This window comes from Hordeum vulgare, chromosome 4H (assembly GCF_904849725.1).
Source record: "Hordeum vulgare subsp. vulgare chromosome 4H, MorexV3_pseudomolecules_assembly, whole genome shotgun sequence".
Lineage (NCBI taxonomy): Eukaryota > Viridiplantae > Streptophyta > Magnoliopsida > Poales > Poaceae > Hordeum > Hordeum vulgare.
The window spans coordinates 148,402,323-148,419,854 of NC_058521.1; the positions used below are offsets into that span (position 1 = coordinate 148,402,323).

General features: G+C 45.5%; 1 protein-coding gene across 1 annotated transcript in view; it reads right to left on the minus strand.

Annotated features, from left to right (window-relative positions):
- LOC123448201 (protein ZINC INDUCED FACILITATOR-LIKE 1-like) overlaps window positions 1-17,532 on the minus strand; it is a 43,444-nt gene that overhangs the window by 11,996 nt on the left and 13,916 nt on the right. Inside the window, exon 11 of the mRNA XM_045125017.1 lies at window positions 16,891-16,978. Coding sequence (XP_044980952.1) covers window positions 16,891-16,978 — 88 coding nt within the window. The remainder of the gene's footprint in view (window positions 1-16,890; window positions 16,979-17,532) is intronic.

Below are 17,532 nucleotides of genomic sequence, written 5' to 3' on the forward strand. Positions count from 1 at the left end.
ATGACTTTGCGGCCTGTGTTCGTTTGTGATGGACTAGTTGGAGCACCCCTGCAGGGTTTAATCTTTCGGAAAGCCGTGCCCGCGGTTATGTGGCAACTTGGAATATTTTGTTAACATCCGGTATTAGAAAACTTAAACATAAACTAATAAAATATGCCAACTGTGTGCGTAACCGTGACTGTCCCTTCGAAGATCTCTCTTCGATCGGGAACACGGTGGGGTTATGAATGCCGTAGGAAGGTGTTCAGGATCACTTTCTGATCAAGTATTCACGATCGTTAGTATAGAACACTGTCACTTCTCCTTTGCGTAAGCTAGCCACTTATTCAACCTTAGGATGCAGCAGCTTGAAACACTTCACCCCTTCCTTACCCAATAACATGACTAGTTCTGGCACCAAGGTCTTAGATTGCTGAGTCCCCGTGACTCACGGATTCCTCCGAAACTCCCAGCAGGTACAGGTACCCCAGAGGCAGATGATCCCGACGGCACCCAGCTGGCGTGGCAGTACGACGAGGAGACAGATCGCCTTTACGTGAACTATCCAGAGGACTGAGCCGTGGTCGTGATCGTGGGCCTGCAGCGGGTAGCATAGCATTTTCCTTGTTTTGTAGTCCGTACCGGAACTACCTTGTTTGTATCTGCGTTGTACTCTGTATTTTAATAAGAAGACAGTTGAATCCCAGATTGTCTACTTTATTTATTATTATGTGCTATGTTTACTTGCTTGCAAAACACTTAGATGCGCTTCTTTCCTATTCGGGGGCCTTGACCCCCAGATCGGAAAGGACCGCATCTTGGTCGTTACAGCTGTCCCCTGTGGCCGCAAGGATTGCTCACCCCCTCCAGTCCGCATTCCTGAAGGGCAGACGGATTCATGATGGGATCCTTGCCCTCCACGAGATAGTCCACGAGGTGGCATCCAAGGGTCTCAAGGAGGTCTTCCTCAAATTGGACTTCCAGAAGGCGTATGATCGGCTTGATTGGTCCTTTTTGAGGATGGTGATGCAGCGGCGTGGATTTGACGAGAGGTGGTGCTCCTGGATCATGCAACTAGTTAGATCCGGTAGCACCGCGATCAATATCAATGGGGTAGTAGGCCCCTTTTTTCAGGCTTCCAGGGGGGTTAAGCAAGGTGACCCTATTTCCCCCTGCTTTTCAACCTTGTTGTCGACGCCCTCACTGGCATCCTGGATAAAGCGAAGCTAGCCGGTCATATTCAGGGGGTGGTTGGCCACCTCATCTCGGGTGGTGGTGTATCCCACCTCCAATACGCGGATGACACCATGATCATGGTCACAGGATCCGACTCGGACATTGCTAATCTTAAGTTCCTTTTGCTCTGCTTCGAGGAAATGTCGGGACTTAAGATTAACTTTGATAAGAGTGAGGTTGTGGTCCTGGGCTACTCCGAGGATGAGCAGCACAGGATCGCAGACAACCTCAACTGCAAGCTGGCGGTCTTCCCCATCTCTTATTTGGGATGCCCTTGGCTGAGTCCAGGATCTTGGTTAGTGGGTTTGATCCGCTTGTGGGACGAATAGCGTCCCGTGCGGAGCCCTGGTGCGGTAGATTCACGTCTAAAGGGAGCAAGTCTGTCCTCATCAGCTCTAACCTTGCGAGCCTCCCCATGTATATGATGGGGATGTATATCTTGCCCGAAGGTGTGCACAACACCTTTGACAAGGAGCTGGCTAGGTTCTTCTGGCAGGCAGGGGATGGTAGACCAAAGTACCACATGGTGAAGTGGGCTGATATTTGCTTGCCGAAGGACCGAGGGGGCTTGGGCATCCCTGCGTCCCGCCGAATGAACATTGCCTTGATGTTCGTTGGGTGTGACGGATCCTGCAGGGAGACGGGGGTTTGTGGCTTCAACTGATTAAGGCCAAGTACTTGCGGGGCAGACCCCTCTTGGCCTGCTCGCTCGCGCATGGATCGCATTTCTGGAAATCTATCCAGAACATCAAGAACGATATTAGGTTGGGTCTACGGATCTCGGTGGGCAGTGGTTCTGAGACCCAGTTTTGGTTAGACCCCTGGTTGGATGGAGAGCCTCTGCGAGTACGGTTTCCGAGGCTCTTTGCTATTTGTGACGATCCTACTGTCCTTGTCTCGGCGTCTGCTTCTGAGGACGGATGCCAGGTTGCGTTCCGTCGTCCCCTCGGTCCAACTGAGGTCCTGGACTGGGATGTACTGCAGGCAGTGGTCCCTCTCCCGACCTCATTGGACAGGGATAGTGTTTCTTGGAGTCTGTCTCCCTCAGGAGAATTCTCCGTTAGTTCGGCCTACCTGGCTCTGTGCAGGATGCCGGTCCTCCCGTGGTTATCCCCACTTTGGAAGGCACCGCTGCCCGTGAAGATTAAGATTTTCGTTTGGCAGCTTCTCCGAGACCGCTTACCTTCAGGGACTGAGGTACTGAAACGTCACGGTCCGGGTAACGGCACTTGTCCCTTGTGCCATGTCCTGGAGACTGGTCCTCACATTCTGTTCTCTTGCGTCGCGGCACAGCCCCTTTGGTGCTTTGTACGTGAGGCCTTGGGACCGGAATGGGAGGCCCGTGACCTTCCAGACTTTCTGCAGCTACGGGCCACCTAGGTCGGCCGTAAACGCCAACTGTTCTGGCTGGTCTTCGCCGCCATGATGTTGACTCTTTGAACTTCTCGCAACAAAATGGTGATTGAGAGGATCTTCCTGCGGCGTGCTTCTGACTCATTCTTCAAATTCATTGCCTTTTTGCAGCACTGGCATCCGCTCATTAGGACTCGAGACCGCGTCCGTCTTCAGTGCTACATGGACGCGCTGATTGCGACCGCCCGACGGCTCTCCGCTCCCTCGCCTGTTACTTAGCCTGCTCCTAGGAAGGCATTTTTTGTTTCTTTCTCTTTTCTTGGGCAGGATTCTGCTGGTGCCCCAACGTTTCTTTTGTGTTATCACTCTGTTGGATGTATTGTTTGTCTGCATGCTGGATGTTGTGCTTTATATATAAAGCGGGGCGAAAGCCTGTTTCGAGAAATAAAGGGTTGGCCATGTCTAACTGGGTTTCCAAATGTGTCATTGGTGAAAAGGAAAATAAAAGGAAGTGATTATTTTGTACTTTAATTATTGAATCTTTACCTAATATTACAGGACAAATCGTTTCTCCATTTTATTTCGTCATCAATTCCTTTACTACGTCATCCTTTTCTGTTTTATGTACGTGGTCGAGCCGAGTTGTGGAACCAACTCATCATGCTGGTGATCATGCATAAAAAAAGGAAGGGAATCGTTTTCATACCGCGCGCCCCCTCCCGCACGCGGGGGTCCATGCAACATTTTTCCACCAGCGCGCTTCGCTGGTCGGTGGATGCAACATTTTTCGTCTAAATTTGTTGCAACCAGCGTCATATTTGCTGCAAGCGTTTTTTTACTATTTTTTATCTCAGTAAAAAAAGCTGCATATACGTTTGGTTGCAACTCCAGTTCGTCGGATTTTTCGTTACAATCGATGTTTTTTAATTTTTGCTACAACCGGCATCATGTTTTGATGCAACTGTTCACTAAAAAAGTTGCATACACGTCACGTAAATATTTGTTAAAACCGGCGTTTGACTTTTGCTATCACACACCATCAGCTTCGTTTTTTTGCTACGATCACGTAGATATTTTTTTGCTACAAATTTTGTTTTTTGTTACAACCGTTAAAAAAATTGCTGCATCACATCGAAATTTTGCTGCATATGAAGAAAAATGTTGCATGCAGATCCAATGGTGCGGACGCACGGAGTTGGTGGATCGTGCGGCCCGCGCGCGGCCGACCGAAAGTTTCGGCCCGCGCGCCGGCGTAGATCACTCCAAAAAAGGAAATAACTTTTTTTATAGACGGAGCAGGTTTTATTAAAAAAAGAAAGGTCATACCGGACAGCTGCTCACTCTAAAGGCAAATAGTAATCTCCACATATCCAGAAATGGGTGCTCCATGCACACAAAAAAAAGTTGCACACCATGTGTAACGGTTGTTTGCCTCGAAAAAAAATGTGTAACTGTGGTCGCCGCATGCACCTCAAAATAGAAGGTTGTCCGATGCACTTTTTTTAACACGGTACAAACGTAAGCGTTCATATATACATTTATCCATATAAACGTATACACGTACATTCTATCCTTATGAACATGTCTGAAATACTGAGCCGACATATCATGTTTAGGTTTACGAAGCCATAATTGGTGCCTCGACGTCGAGAAAAACGTCTCCTCTCACAAAAAGTGCATCGTCGGAAATCCTAAAATAAATTCAGAAATAATGCAAACACCAGATGTTTAGTGGGTTGGGGATACCATTCTTCTTCTAACCATCCAACCACAGGTTGATTCGCGGTTGTCCCATGCACCTAAAAAAAGGCTGCCCCATGTATGTGGCTGATGTAGTTGCCCGATGCATTATTGTTTTGTTCTGAACTTCTGATGATTTTATTTTGCGGGGTAATGACTTCTGATTATATAAGAAAATCAACCATAGATGCATATTTTCATCATACTTGCATCTTTTATAAATAATTTTATTATGATAAATTTATTTTACTTGATGGGCACCCTTGCTTCTGTTCTGCAGCATCAAAAGGTAGAGATGTGAGGAAACACTACACATGGACAGTGCGACACGAAGGAGGAATGATTTCTTCATTGATCTATTGTCTTCCTCGTGTTTGTCGAACATGCCGACATGTAGCACCATTTTTTTTCAAGTTGAGTCATGTTGGATAACTGACATTTGTATTAATTTTTTCATTAGTTTGTGATATTTACTAGAAAAAAATGATTACCCTTTAATCATTAGTTTTCCATAATAAAATTTTCACCATGATGCACAAGAAATGTACCAGGTTGGAATGCGCTTCTGGTATGATCCATACGTGCAAACTTTAAATGGGTTCGTATGGAGTTACATAGAATCAACTCACCTTGTGGAAGTTCCCCCAATGATTAAAGATTATTGAACTCACTGACCATATTACATACTCCCTCCGTCCCAAATTACTTGTTTTAGATTTATCTAGATACGGATGTATCTAACACTGAAACATTTCTAGATACATCCATATCTAGACAAATCTAAGACAAGTAATTTAGGACGGAGGGAGTATTACATATGTCTATTTATTTTTCCATTGCAACATACTGATATATTTGCTAGTATATTGATATACACCCCAGTGGAATTCTTTTGTTAAAACGTATGTTGTGATAGAGATATTGTAGGTGCCCTTTGCATGACTTGCGCCACTTACTTAGGATGGTAGCATTAGATTGATTTTATATTTTAATCTAGTCTTATCTTTCTATCCCGAGCTCTGTGTAACCTCTTGTAATCCCTCGTTGGTTGGCAATTCCACCGACTCTGTATCCCCTCGATCTCTCACAATTGCCACATCAATATATACATGTGGGCTCTCGTGTATGAGGGTTGAGACGCTTCCATAACTTCTACATGATATACAGAGCAAGCTCTTTCATCGCATCTAGCTCGTTGCCTTTCATCTCCTAGCTTGCTGTCTTCCGCCTCCATTGCATCCACCCAATCTTCTTCAATCCTTCATCCATCCCCTCATCACTATGTGTACCTCCACCGCATTACTCCCATCTGGCCTCAATTACAACACCTTTGAGCCGCTTGCCCGGACGAACTACGTTCTCTGGAAAGCTCAAGCCCGATCTCAAATACCGGGCACTGGTTTGTATGGCTATATTGATCGCACTATCGAGGAGCCTTCGAAAACTATCACCGCCAAAGATAAAGATGGCAAATATCAGGTCATCTCCAACCCTACCTATACCCCCTGGCTTGTCCAAGATCAACAAATCGTTTCTCATCTTCTCTGTAATCTATACAAGGAAGTCCTCATCTAGGTTGCATCGCTCGAAACCTCACATGCGATATGGACGTCCTTGGCCAACATGTTCTCTGCCTTCTCCTTGTCCCGTGCCAACAACCTTCGAGCAACGCTCACCAACGCCCAGAAGGGCTCAGACGGGCACGTCATACTTCAGGCATATGTGCTCCCTCTCCGATGAGCTCGAAGTGGCGGGAAAACTTAGGGAGGGGGAGCTCATATCCTTCACCATTGCTAACCTCGACATGTACTATCAACCAATCATATCCGTGTTGGACGTCCGCATCGAGCCCATCACCGTCGACACCCTCTTCTCCCTCGTAGCCAATTTCAACCAGAGTATCGAGATGTTCCACGGTAATGGTGCGGGTGGTTTCGAGTCATCCGCAAACATTGCCTCCAGGGGCCGTCTAGGTAGCGGCAAAGGTGGCTACCGCAAAGGTAGGGGCGCTCGCGGTGGCAGCTACGGCACCAATAGAGGCTATGGCAATGGTGGAGGCGGCTATAGCAGAACAAGAAGCGTCGGTGGCTGCCACCTTGCTGGTTCTGGCGGGGGCAATGACAACTTTCACCAAAAAAGCGGAGGTGGGGGTTACCAAGGTGGTACTGGTGGTGGTGGTGACCGCCACTATCATCACAACAACCCTGACGGCAAGAGCAACAATCGGCGCCCCCCTCCAGCATCAATAGTGGGCGCAACTTCCAAGGGTATGAAAAAACATCTTGGTAAAGATTGTGCAAAATATCATGGGAAAGTGCAAAATTTGTAAAAAAACATCTTGATAAAGATTGTGATTAGTGCTATGCCAATCCTCAAAAAAAGAAAATGGCAGCTGCAACTGACGTGTCCTATGGAGTCAATACTGATTGGTATATGGACACAGGCTCCACCAACCACATCATTGGAGAAGCTCACGTCACATGAAAAATATCATGGTCATGGTTAAGTCTACACTGCGGCACACCGTGCAGGTATGGAGATAAGTCATGTTGGTCAATCTTTTATCAAAACCCCACTAAAAAATCTTAAACTCAATGAAATCTTATATGTTTCCAATGCTTCCAAAACTTTGCTATCTACTCCAACGTACTGCTCTTGATAAAAATGTGTTTCTTGAATTTCACCCATTCATCTCTTTTACGCTTACTAGGCCCGACATCTCTTTTGCGGTAAACAAAGTATGCCAGTTTCTTTATGCACCTACTTCAGCTCATTGGTCTACTGCTAAGCGCATATTGATATATGTAAAGAACACTCTGAGTGTTGGGCTAAGTCATCCTCTACTCATGTTAGTGCCTTTTCTGATTCTGACTGAACAAGTTACTTGGATGATAGAAGGACAACAGGTAGATTTGCAGTGTTCTTTGAACCCAATTTAATCTCATGGTGTGCAAAGAAACATGCAATAATGTCACTTTCAAGCACAGAGGCAGAATATAAGGCACTTGACAATGCAACAACAGAAATTATATGGGTTAAGTCTATGCTCAAGGAACTTGGAATACGCTACACACCAAACCCTTGTCTTCAGTGTGACAATCTTGGTGTCACATATCTTTCTGTTAACCTTGTTTTCTATGCAAGGACCACATACATTGAAATTGATTATGATTCTGTTAGAGAAAGGGTTGTCAACAAGGAGTTGGAGATTTGATTTATTCCCTCAAAGGATCAACTTGCAGATGGATTTACAAATGCCTTGCCTACAAGAAAATTTGAAGAGTACAAGCGTAATCTAAACTTACGAAGTTTAGATTAAGGAAGAGTGTCAAATGTATGTTGCTACAGAGATATTGTAGGCGCCCTTTGTTGGAATTATGCCCTAGAGGCAATAATAAATATAGTTATTATTATAGTTCCTGTATCAAGATAATCGTTTATTATCCATGCTATAATTGTATTGAATAAAGACTCATTTACATGTGTGGATACATAGACAAAACACTGTCCCTAGCAAGCCTCTAGTTGGCTAGCCAGTTGATCAAAGATAGTCAATATCTTCTGATTATGAACAAGGTATTGTTGCTTGATAACTGGATCACGTCATTAGGAGAATCACGTGATGGACTAGACCCAAACTAATAGACGTAGCATGTTGATCGTGTCATTTTGTTGCTACTGTTTTCTGCGTGTCAAGTATTTGTTCCTATGACCATGAGATCATATAACTCACTAACACCGGAGGAATACTTTGTGTGTATCAAACGTCGCAACGTAACTAGGTGACTATAAAAATGCTCTACAGGTATCTCCGAAGGTGTTCATTGAGTTAGTATGGATCAAGACTGGGATTTGTCACTCCGTGTGACGGAGAGGTATCTCGGGGCCCACTCGGTAATGCAACATCACACACAAGCCTTGCAAGCAATGTAACTTAGTGTAAGTTGCGGGATCTTGTATTACGGAATGAGTAAAGAGACTTGCCGGTAAACGAGATTGAAATAGGTATACGGATACTGGCGATCGAATCTCGGGCAAGTAACATACCGAAGGACAAAGGGAATGACATACGGGATTATATGAATCCTTGGCACTGAGGTTCAAACGATAAGTTCTTCGTAGAATATGTAGGATCCAATATGGGCATCCAGGTCCCGCTATTGGATATTGACCGAGGAGTCTCTCGGGTCATGTCTACATAGTTCTCGAACCCGCAGGGTCTGCACACTTAAGGTTCGACGTTGTTTTATGCGTATTTGAGTTATATGTTTGGTTACCGAATGTTGTTCGGAGTCCCGGATGAGATCACGGACGTCACGAGGGTTTCCGGAATGGTCCGGAAACGAAGATTGATATATAGGATGACCTCATTTGATTACCGGAAGGTTTTCGGAGTTACCAGGAATATACCGGAAATGACGAATGGGTTCCGGAAGTTCACCGGGGGGGCAACCCACCCCGGGGAAGCCCATAGGCCTTGAGGGTGGCGCACCAGCCCTTAGTGGGCTGCTGGGACAGCCCAAAAGGGCCCTATGCGCATTAGAAATAAAAATCAAAGAGAGAAAAAAAAGGAGGTGGGAAGGGAAGGAAGGACTCCCACCCACCAAACCAGGTCCAACTCGGTTTGGGGGGGAGACCTTCCCCCCTTGGCTCGGCCGACCCCCTTGGGCTCCTTGAGCTCCAAGGCAAGGTCCCCTCTCTCCAACCTATATATACGGAGGTTTTAGGGCTGATTTGAGACGACTTTTCCATGGCCGCCTGACCACATACCTCCACGGTTTTTCCTCTAGATCGCGTTTCCGCGGAGCTCGGGCGGAGCCCTGCTGAGACAAGGTCATCACCAACCTTTGGAGCGCCGTCACGCTGCCGGAGAACTCTTCTACCTCTCCGTCTCTCTTGCTGGATCAAGAAGGCCGAGATCATCGTCAAGCTGTACGTGTGCTGAACGCGGAGGTGCCGTCCGTTCGGTACTAGATCATGGAACTGATCGCGGGATTGTTCGCGGGGCGGATCGAGGGACGTGAGGACGTTCCACTACATCAACCGCGTTCACTAACGCTTCTGTTGTACGGTCTACAAGGGTACGTAGATCACTCATCCCCTCTCGTAGATGGACATCACCATGATAGGTCTTCGTGTGCGTAGGAAAATTTTTGTTTCCCATGCGACGTTCCCCGACAGTGGCATCATGAGCTAGGTTCATGCGTAGATGTCTTCTCGAGTATAACACAAAAGTTTTTGTGGGCGGTGATGTGCGTTTTGCTGCCCTCCTTAGTCTTTTCTTGATTCCGCGGTATTGTTGGATTGAAGCGGCTTGGACCGACATTACTCGTACGCTTACGAGAGACTGGTTTCATCGTTACGAGTAACCCCGTTGCTCAAAGATGACTGGCAAGTGTCGGTTTCTCCAACTTTAGTTGAATCGGATTTGACCGAGGAGGTCCTTGGATGAGGTTAAATAGCAACTCATATATCTCCGTTGTGGTGTTTGCGTAAGTAAGATGCGATCCTACTAGATACACATGGTCACCACGTAAAACATGCAACAACATAATTAGAGGACGTTTAACTTGTTTTTGCAGGGTATGCTTGTGATGTGATATGGCCAACGATGTGATGTGATATATTGGATGTATGAGATGATCATGTTGTAATAGATAATATCGACTTGCACGTCGATGGTACGGCAACCGGCAGGAGCCATATGGTTGTCTTTATACTAATATTTGTGCTTGCAGATGCGTTTACTATTTTGCTAGGATGTAGCTTTAGTAGTAATAGCATGAGTAGCACGACAACCCCGATGGCGACACGTTGATGGAGATCATGGTGTGGCGCCGGTGACAAGAAGATCGTGCCGGTGCTTTGGTGATGGAGATCAAGAAGCACGTGATGATGGCCATATCATGTCACTTATGAATTGCATGTGATGTTAATCCTTTTATGCACCTTATTTTGCTTAGAACGACGGTAGCATTATGAGGTGATCTCTCACTAAAATTTCAAGACGAAATTGTGTTCTCCCCGACTGTGCACCGTTGCTACAGTTCGTCGTTTCGAGACATCACGTGATGATCGGGTGTGATAGACTCAACGTTCACATACAACGGGTGCAAAACAGTTGCGCACGCGGAACACTCGGGTTAAGCTTGACGAGCCTAGCATGTGCAGACATGGCCTCGGAACACATGAGACCGAAAGGTCGATCATGAATCATATAGATGATATGATTAGCATAGGGATGCTTACCACTGAAATTATACTCAACTCACGTGATGATCGGACTTGAGCTAGTGTAAGTGGATCATGAACCACTCAAATGACTAGAGAGATGTACTTTTTGAGTGGGAGTTTAGCGAATAATTTGATTAAGTTAAACTCTAATTATCTTGAACATAGTCTAAGTCCACTTTGAATATATTTGTGTTGTAGATCATGGCTCACGCGACAGTCACCCTGAATTTTAATACGTTCCTAGAGAAAGCTAAGTTGAAAGATGATGGAAGCAACTTTGTACACTGGGCTCGTAAACTTAAGCTAATCTTACAAGCTCGGAAGAAGGATTATGTCCTTAATGCTGCGCTAGGAGATGAACCACCCGCTACGGCTGATCAGGATGTTAAGAACGCTTGGTTAGCACGTAAGGAGGACTACTCAGTAGTTCAATGTGCAGTCTTGTATGGCTTAGAACCCGGACTTCAACGTCGCTTTGAGCGTCATGGAGCATTTGAGATGTTCCAGGAGTTGAAGTTTATCTTTCAGAAGAACGCCCGGATCGAGAGGTATGAGACCTCCGATAAATTATATGCTTGCAAGATGGAGGAGAACTCGTCTGTCAGTGAACATGTGCTCAAAATGTCTGGGTACTCAAACCGTCTAGCTGAGCTGGGGATTGAACTCCTGCAAGAGGCTATCACTGACAGAATCCTTCAATCACTGCCGCCAAGCTATAAAGGCTTTGTGTTGAACTACAACATGCAAGGGATGAACAAGTCTTCCGGCGAGTTGTTTGCGATGCTGAAAGTCGCAGAGTCTGAACTCCGTAAAGAACATCAAGTGTTGATGGTAAATAAGACCACTAGTTTCAAGAGAAACGACAAAGGCAAGAAGGGTAATTCAAGGAAGAGCGGCAAGCCTGTTGCCAATCCGACGAAGAAACCCAAAGCTGGACCTAAGCCTGAAACAGAGTGTTACTATTGCAAGGGTATGGGTCACTGGAAGCGCAATTGGCCCAAGTATCTGGCAGATAAGAAGGCGACCAAAGAAAAATCAGGTATATTTGATATACATGTTATTGATGTGTACTTAACCGGCTCTCGTAGTAGTGCCTGGGTATTCGATACCGGTTCTGTTGCTCATATTTTCAACTCGAAACAGGAACTGCGAAATAGACGAAGGCTGGCGAAAGATGAAGTGACGATGCGCGTAGGAAATGGTTCCAAGGTTGATGCAATCGCCGTCGGCATAGTTTCACTTCAGTTACCATCAGGATTAGTTATGAACTTAAATCATTGTTATTTAGTGTCTGCGTTGAGCATGAACATTATATCTGGATCTTGTTTATTGCGAGACGGTTACTCTTTTAAGTCAGAGAATAATGGTTGTTCTATTTCTATAAGTAACATATTTTATGGTCATGCACCCAATGTGAGAGGATTGTTCATATTGAATCTTGATAGCGATACACACATACATAACATTGAGACCAAAAGAGTTAGAGTTAACAATGATAGCGCCATATTTTTGTGGCACTGCCGCTTAGGTCATATTGGTGTAAAGCGCATGAAGAAACTCCATGCTGATGGACTTTTGGAGTCACTTGACTTTGATTCACTTGACACGTGCGAACCATGCCTCATGGGCAAGATGACTAAGACTCCGTTCTCCGGAACAATGGAGCGTGCAAGTGACTTGTTGGAAATCATACATACCGATGTGTGTGGTCCGATGAGCGTGGAGGCACACGGCGGATATCGTTATTTTCTCACCTTCACTGACGATTTGAGTAGATATGGTTATGTCTACTTGATGAAGCACAAGTCTGAAACATTTGAAAAGTTCAAGCAATTTCAGAGTGAAGTTTAAAATCATCGTAACAAGAAGATCAAGTTCCTACGGTCTGATCGTGGGGGTGAATATCTGAGTTTCGAGTTTGGTGCTCACTTAAGACAATGTGGAATTGTTTCACAGTTAACACCGCCTGGAACACCACAGCGTAATGGTGTGTCCGAACGTCGTAATCGTACTTTATTAGAGATGGTGCGGTCTATGATGTCTCTTACCGATTTGCCGTTATCGTTTTGGGGTTATGCATTAGAAACAGCTGCATTCACTTTAAATAGGGCACCATCAAAATCCGTTGAGACGACACCATACGAACTGTGGTATGGCAAAAGACCAAAGTTGTCGTTTCTTAAAGTTTGGGGATGTGATGCTTATGTCAAAAAGCTTCAGCCTGAAAAGCTGGAACCCAAAGCGGAAAAGTGCATCTTCATAGGTTACCCAAAGGAGACAGTTGGATACACCTTCTATCTCAAATCCGAGGGCAAAGTGTTTGTTGCTAAAAACGGAGCTTTTCTCGAGAAGGAGTTTCTCTCGGGAGAATTGAGTGGGAGGAAGATAGAACTTGACGAGGTTGTCGAACCTCTCATCCCTCTGGATGGTGGCGCAGGGCAAGGGGAAACCTCTGTCGTTGCGATGCCGGCTGAGGAGGAAGTTAATGATGGTGATCATGAAACTCCGGTTCAAGTTTCTGTCGAACCACGTAGGTCGACGAGACCACGTGCTGCTCCAGAGTGGTACGGTAATCCCGTCTTATCAATCATGTTGTTGGACAACAATGAACCTGCAAATTATGAAGAAGCAATGGTGGGCCCGGATTCCAACAAATGGCTAGAAGTCATGAAGTCCGAGATAGGATCCATGTATGAGAACAAAGTGTGGACTTTGGAGGTACTGCCTGAGGGCCGCAAGGCTATTCAGAACAAATGGATCTTTAAGAGGAAGACGGACGCTGACGGCAATGTAACCGTTTATAAAGCTCGACTTGTGGCACAGGGTTTTTCACAAGTTCAAGGAGTTGACTACGATGAGACATTCTCACCCGTAGCGATGCTTAAGTCCGTCAAAATCATATTAGCAATAGCTGCATTTTTCGATTATGAAATCTGGCAGATGGATGTTAAAACGGTGTTCCTTAACGGTTTCCTTAAGGAAGAATTGTATATGATGCAACCCGAAGGTTTTGTCGATCCTAAGAATGCTAACAAGGTGTGCAAGCTCCAGCGATCCATTTATGGACTCGTGCAAGCATCTCGGAGTTGGAACAAACGCTTTGATGAGGTGATCAAAGCATTTGGGTTTATACAAGTGGTTGGAGAATCTTGTATTTACAAGAAAGTGAGTGGGAGCTCGGTGGCGTTTCTAATATTATATGTGGATGACATATTGCTGATTGGAAACGTGGAGTTTTTGGAGAGCATAAAGGATTACTTGAATAAAAGTTTCTCTATAAAGGACCTAGGATAAGCTGCTTACATTCTAGGCATTAAGATCTATAGGGATAGATCAAAACGCCTGATAGGACTTTCACAAAGCACATACCTTGATAAAGTTTTGAAGAGGTTCAAAATGGAACAGTCCAAGAAGGGGTTCTTGCCAGTTTTACAAGGTACGAGATTGAGTAAGACTCAGTGCCCAGCAACTGATGAGGATAGAGAGCATATGCGCTCCGTCCCCTATGCTTCAGCCATAGGCTCTATCATGTATGCAATGTTGTGCACTAGACCGGACGTTAGCCTGGCCATAAGTATGGCAGGTAGGTTCCAGAGTAATCCAGGAGTGGATCACTGGATGGCGGTCAAGAATATCCTGAAGTACCTGAAAAGGACTAAGGAGATGTTTCTCGTATATGGAGGTGACGAAGAGCTCGCCGTAAAAGGTTACGTCGATGCAAGCTTTGACACAGATCCGGACGACTCTAAGTCGCAAACCGGATACGTATTTATTCTTAATGGGGGTGCGGTAAGCTGGTGCAGTTCCAAGCAAAGCGTCGTAGCAGATTCTACATGTGAAGCGGAGTACATGGCTCCCTCGGAGGCAGCTAAGGAGGGTGTCTGGATGAAGCAGTTCATGACGGATCTTGGAGTGGTGCCAAGCGCACTGAATCCAATAACCTTGTTCTGTGACAACACGAGTGCCATTGCCTTAGCAAAGGAACCACGGTTTCACAAGAAGTCCAGACACATCAAACGACGCTTCAACCTCATCCGCGACTACGTCGAAGGGGAGGACGTAAATATATGCAAAGTGCACACGGATCTGAATGTAGCAGACCCACTGACTAAACCTCTTCCACGGCCAAAGCATGATCAACACCAGAACTGTATGGGTGTTAGATTTATTACAATGTAATTCGCATGATGATGTGAGGGCTAGATTATTGACTCTAGTGCAAGTGGGAGACTGTTGGAATTATGCCCTAGAGGCAATAATAAATATAGTTATTATTATAGTTCCTCTATCAAGATAATCGTTTATTATCCATGCTATAATTGTATTGAATGAAGACTCATTTACATGTGTGGATACATAGACAAAACACTGTCCCTAGCAAGCCTCTAGTTGGCTAGCCAGTTGATCAAAGATAGTCAATATCTTCTGATTATGAACAAGGTGTTGTTGCTTGATAAGTGGATCACGTCATTAGGAGAATCACGTGATGGACTAGACCCAAACTAATAGACGTAGCATGTTGATCGTGTCATTTTGTTGCTACTGTTTTCTGCGTGTCAAGTATTTGTTCCTATGACCATGAGATCATATAACTCACTAACACCGGAGGAATACTTTGTGTATCAAACGTCGCAACGTAACTGGGTGACTATAAAGATGCTCTACAGGTATCTCCGAAGGTGTTCATTGAGTTAGTATGGATCAAGACTGGGATTTGTCACTCCGTGTGACGGAGAGGTATCTCGGGGCCCACTCGGTAATGCAACATCACACACAAGCCTTGCAAGCAATGTAACTTAGTGTAAGTTGCGGAATCTTGTATTACAGAACGAGTAAAGAGACTTGCCGGTAAACGAGATTGAAATAGGTATACGGATACTGGCGATCGAATCTCGGGCAAGTAACATACCGAAGGACAAAGGGAATGACATACAGGATTATATGAATCCTTGACACTGAGGTTCAAACGATAAGTTTTTCGTAGAATATGTAGGATCCAATATGGGCATCCAGGTCCCGCTATTGGATATTGACCGAGGAGTCTCTCGGGTCATGTCTACATAGTTCTCGAACCCGCAGGGTCTGCACACTTAAGGTTCGACGTTGTTTTATGCGTATTTGAGTTATATGGTTGGTTACCGAATGTTGTTCGGAGTCCCGGATGAGATCACGGACGTCACGAGGGTTTCCGGAATGGTCCGGAAACGAAGATTGATATATAGGATGACCTCATTTGATTACCGGAAGGTTTTCGGAGTTATCGGGAATGTACTGGGAATGACGAATGGGTTCCGGAAGTTCACCGGGGGGGGGGGGGGCAACCCACCCCGGGGAAGCCCATAGGCCTTGAGGGTGGCGCACCAGCCCTTAGTGGGCTGGTGGGACAGCCCAAAAGGGCCCTATGCGCATTAGAAAGAAAAATCAAAGAGAAAGAAAAAAAAGGAGGTGGGAAGGGAAGGAAGGACTCCCACCCACCAAACCAGGTCCAACTCGGTTTGGGGGGGGGAGACCTTCCCCCCTTGGCTCGGCCGACCCCCTTGGGCTCCTTGAGCCCCAAGTCAAGGTCCCCTCTCTCCCACCTATATATACGGAGGTTTTAGGGCTGATTTGAGATGACTTTTCCACGGTAGCCCGACCACATACCTCCACGGTTTTTCCTCTAGATCGCGTTTCCGCGGAGCTCGGGCGGAGCCCTGCTGAGACAAGGTCGTCACCAACCTCCGGAGCGCCGTCACGCTGCCGGAGAACTCTTTTACCTCTCCGTCTCTCTTGCTGGATCAAGAAGGCCGAGATCATCGTCGAGCTGTACGTGTGCTGAACGCGGAGGTGCCGTCCGTTCGGTACTAGATCGTGGGACTGATCGCGGGATTGTTCGCGGGGCGGATCGAGGGACGTGAGGACGTTCCACTACATCAACCGCGTTCGCTAACGCTTCTGCTGTACGGTCTACAAGGGTACGTAGATCACTCATCCCCTCTCGTAGATGGACATCACCATGATAGGTCTTCGTGTGCGTAGGAAATTTTTTGTTTCCCATGCGACGTTCCCTGACACCCTTTGAATGACTTGACCGCTTATTTAGGATGGTAGCGTTAGATTGTTTTTCTGTTTTAAGCTAGTCTTATCTCTCTATCCCGATCTCTGTGACCTCCTGTAATCCCTCATCGGTTGGCAATCTCCACCGACTCTGTATCCCCTCGATCTCTCACGATCGCTATATAAATATATACATGCGGGCTCTCGCGTATGAGGGTTGAGACGCTTCCATGACTTCTACACTTCCCTATTGTTCCCATAAGAAAATTACACCGGAGATACTTGTCAAAGCACAAACAAAATTCTACATACCCGTTATTGCGAGTGTTTGGCCTACATCTTCGGACCATAAGCCCAGTCCACCATACTTCTTGTCACTTTCAGCCCATAGAGAGAACACCTGAAGTGAAGCCGAAGTTCATTTACAACAGGTCGTGTAATATCTGTTAGAAAACTAGAACATCTGTGCTAGCCACCAAATATATGATAGTACTAGAAATCCAGGTCGTATATTAGCACAGAAGGCTGAACAAGTAAACACTTTATTAGAGCTAATGTATGATGAGCAACTCTACAGTCAGAAGTTTGCTCTTATGATTGTCCCAACTATCATTATCTGCTCTAAAATTGAACTGCTAATGCTACAATCTTTCTGAAGTAACTAATTATCATTACCTACTCTATAAATTGAACTGCTAATGCTACAATCTTTCCGAAGTAACAAGTTACTTTCTGGCAAGCAGGTTTTTAACGTTAGGGCATCCCTAACTGTAAAAAAAAATACCTGTATTAATTTTCGGTTGCAAATGCATATTCTATTATATTTAAGATCATGCGCATATTACACTACAAATTGTCTTAAACATCAAATATCATTTCTGATGGAATACAAAATTATTCAAGGGCTCAGCCCAGTGTAAAACAAGCTAAAGATAACAACTGATATACTCATAT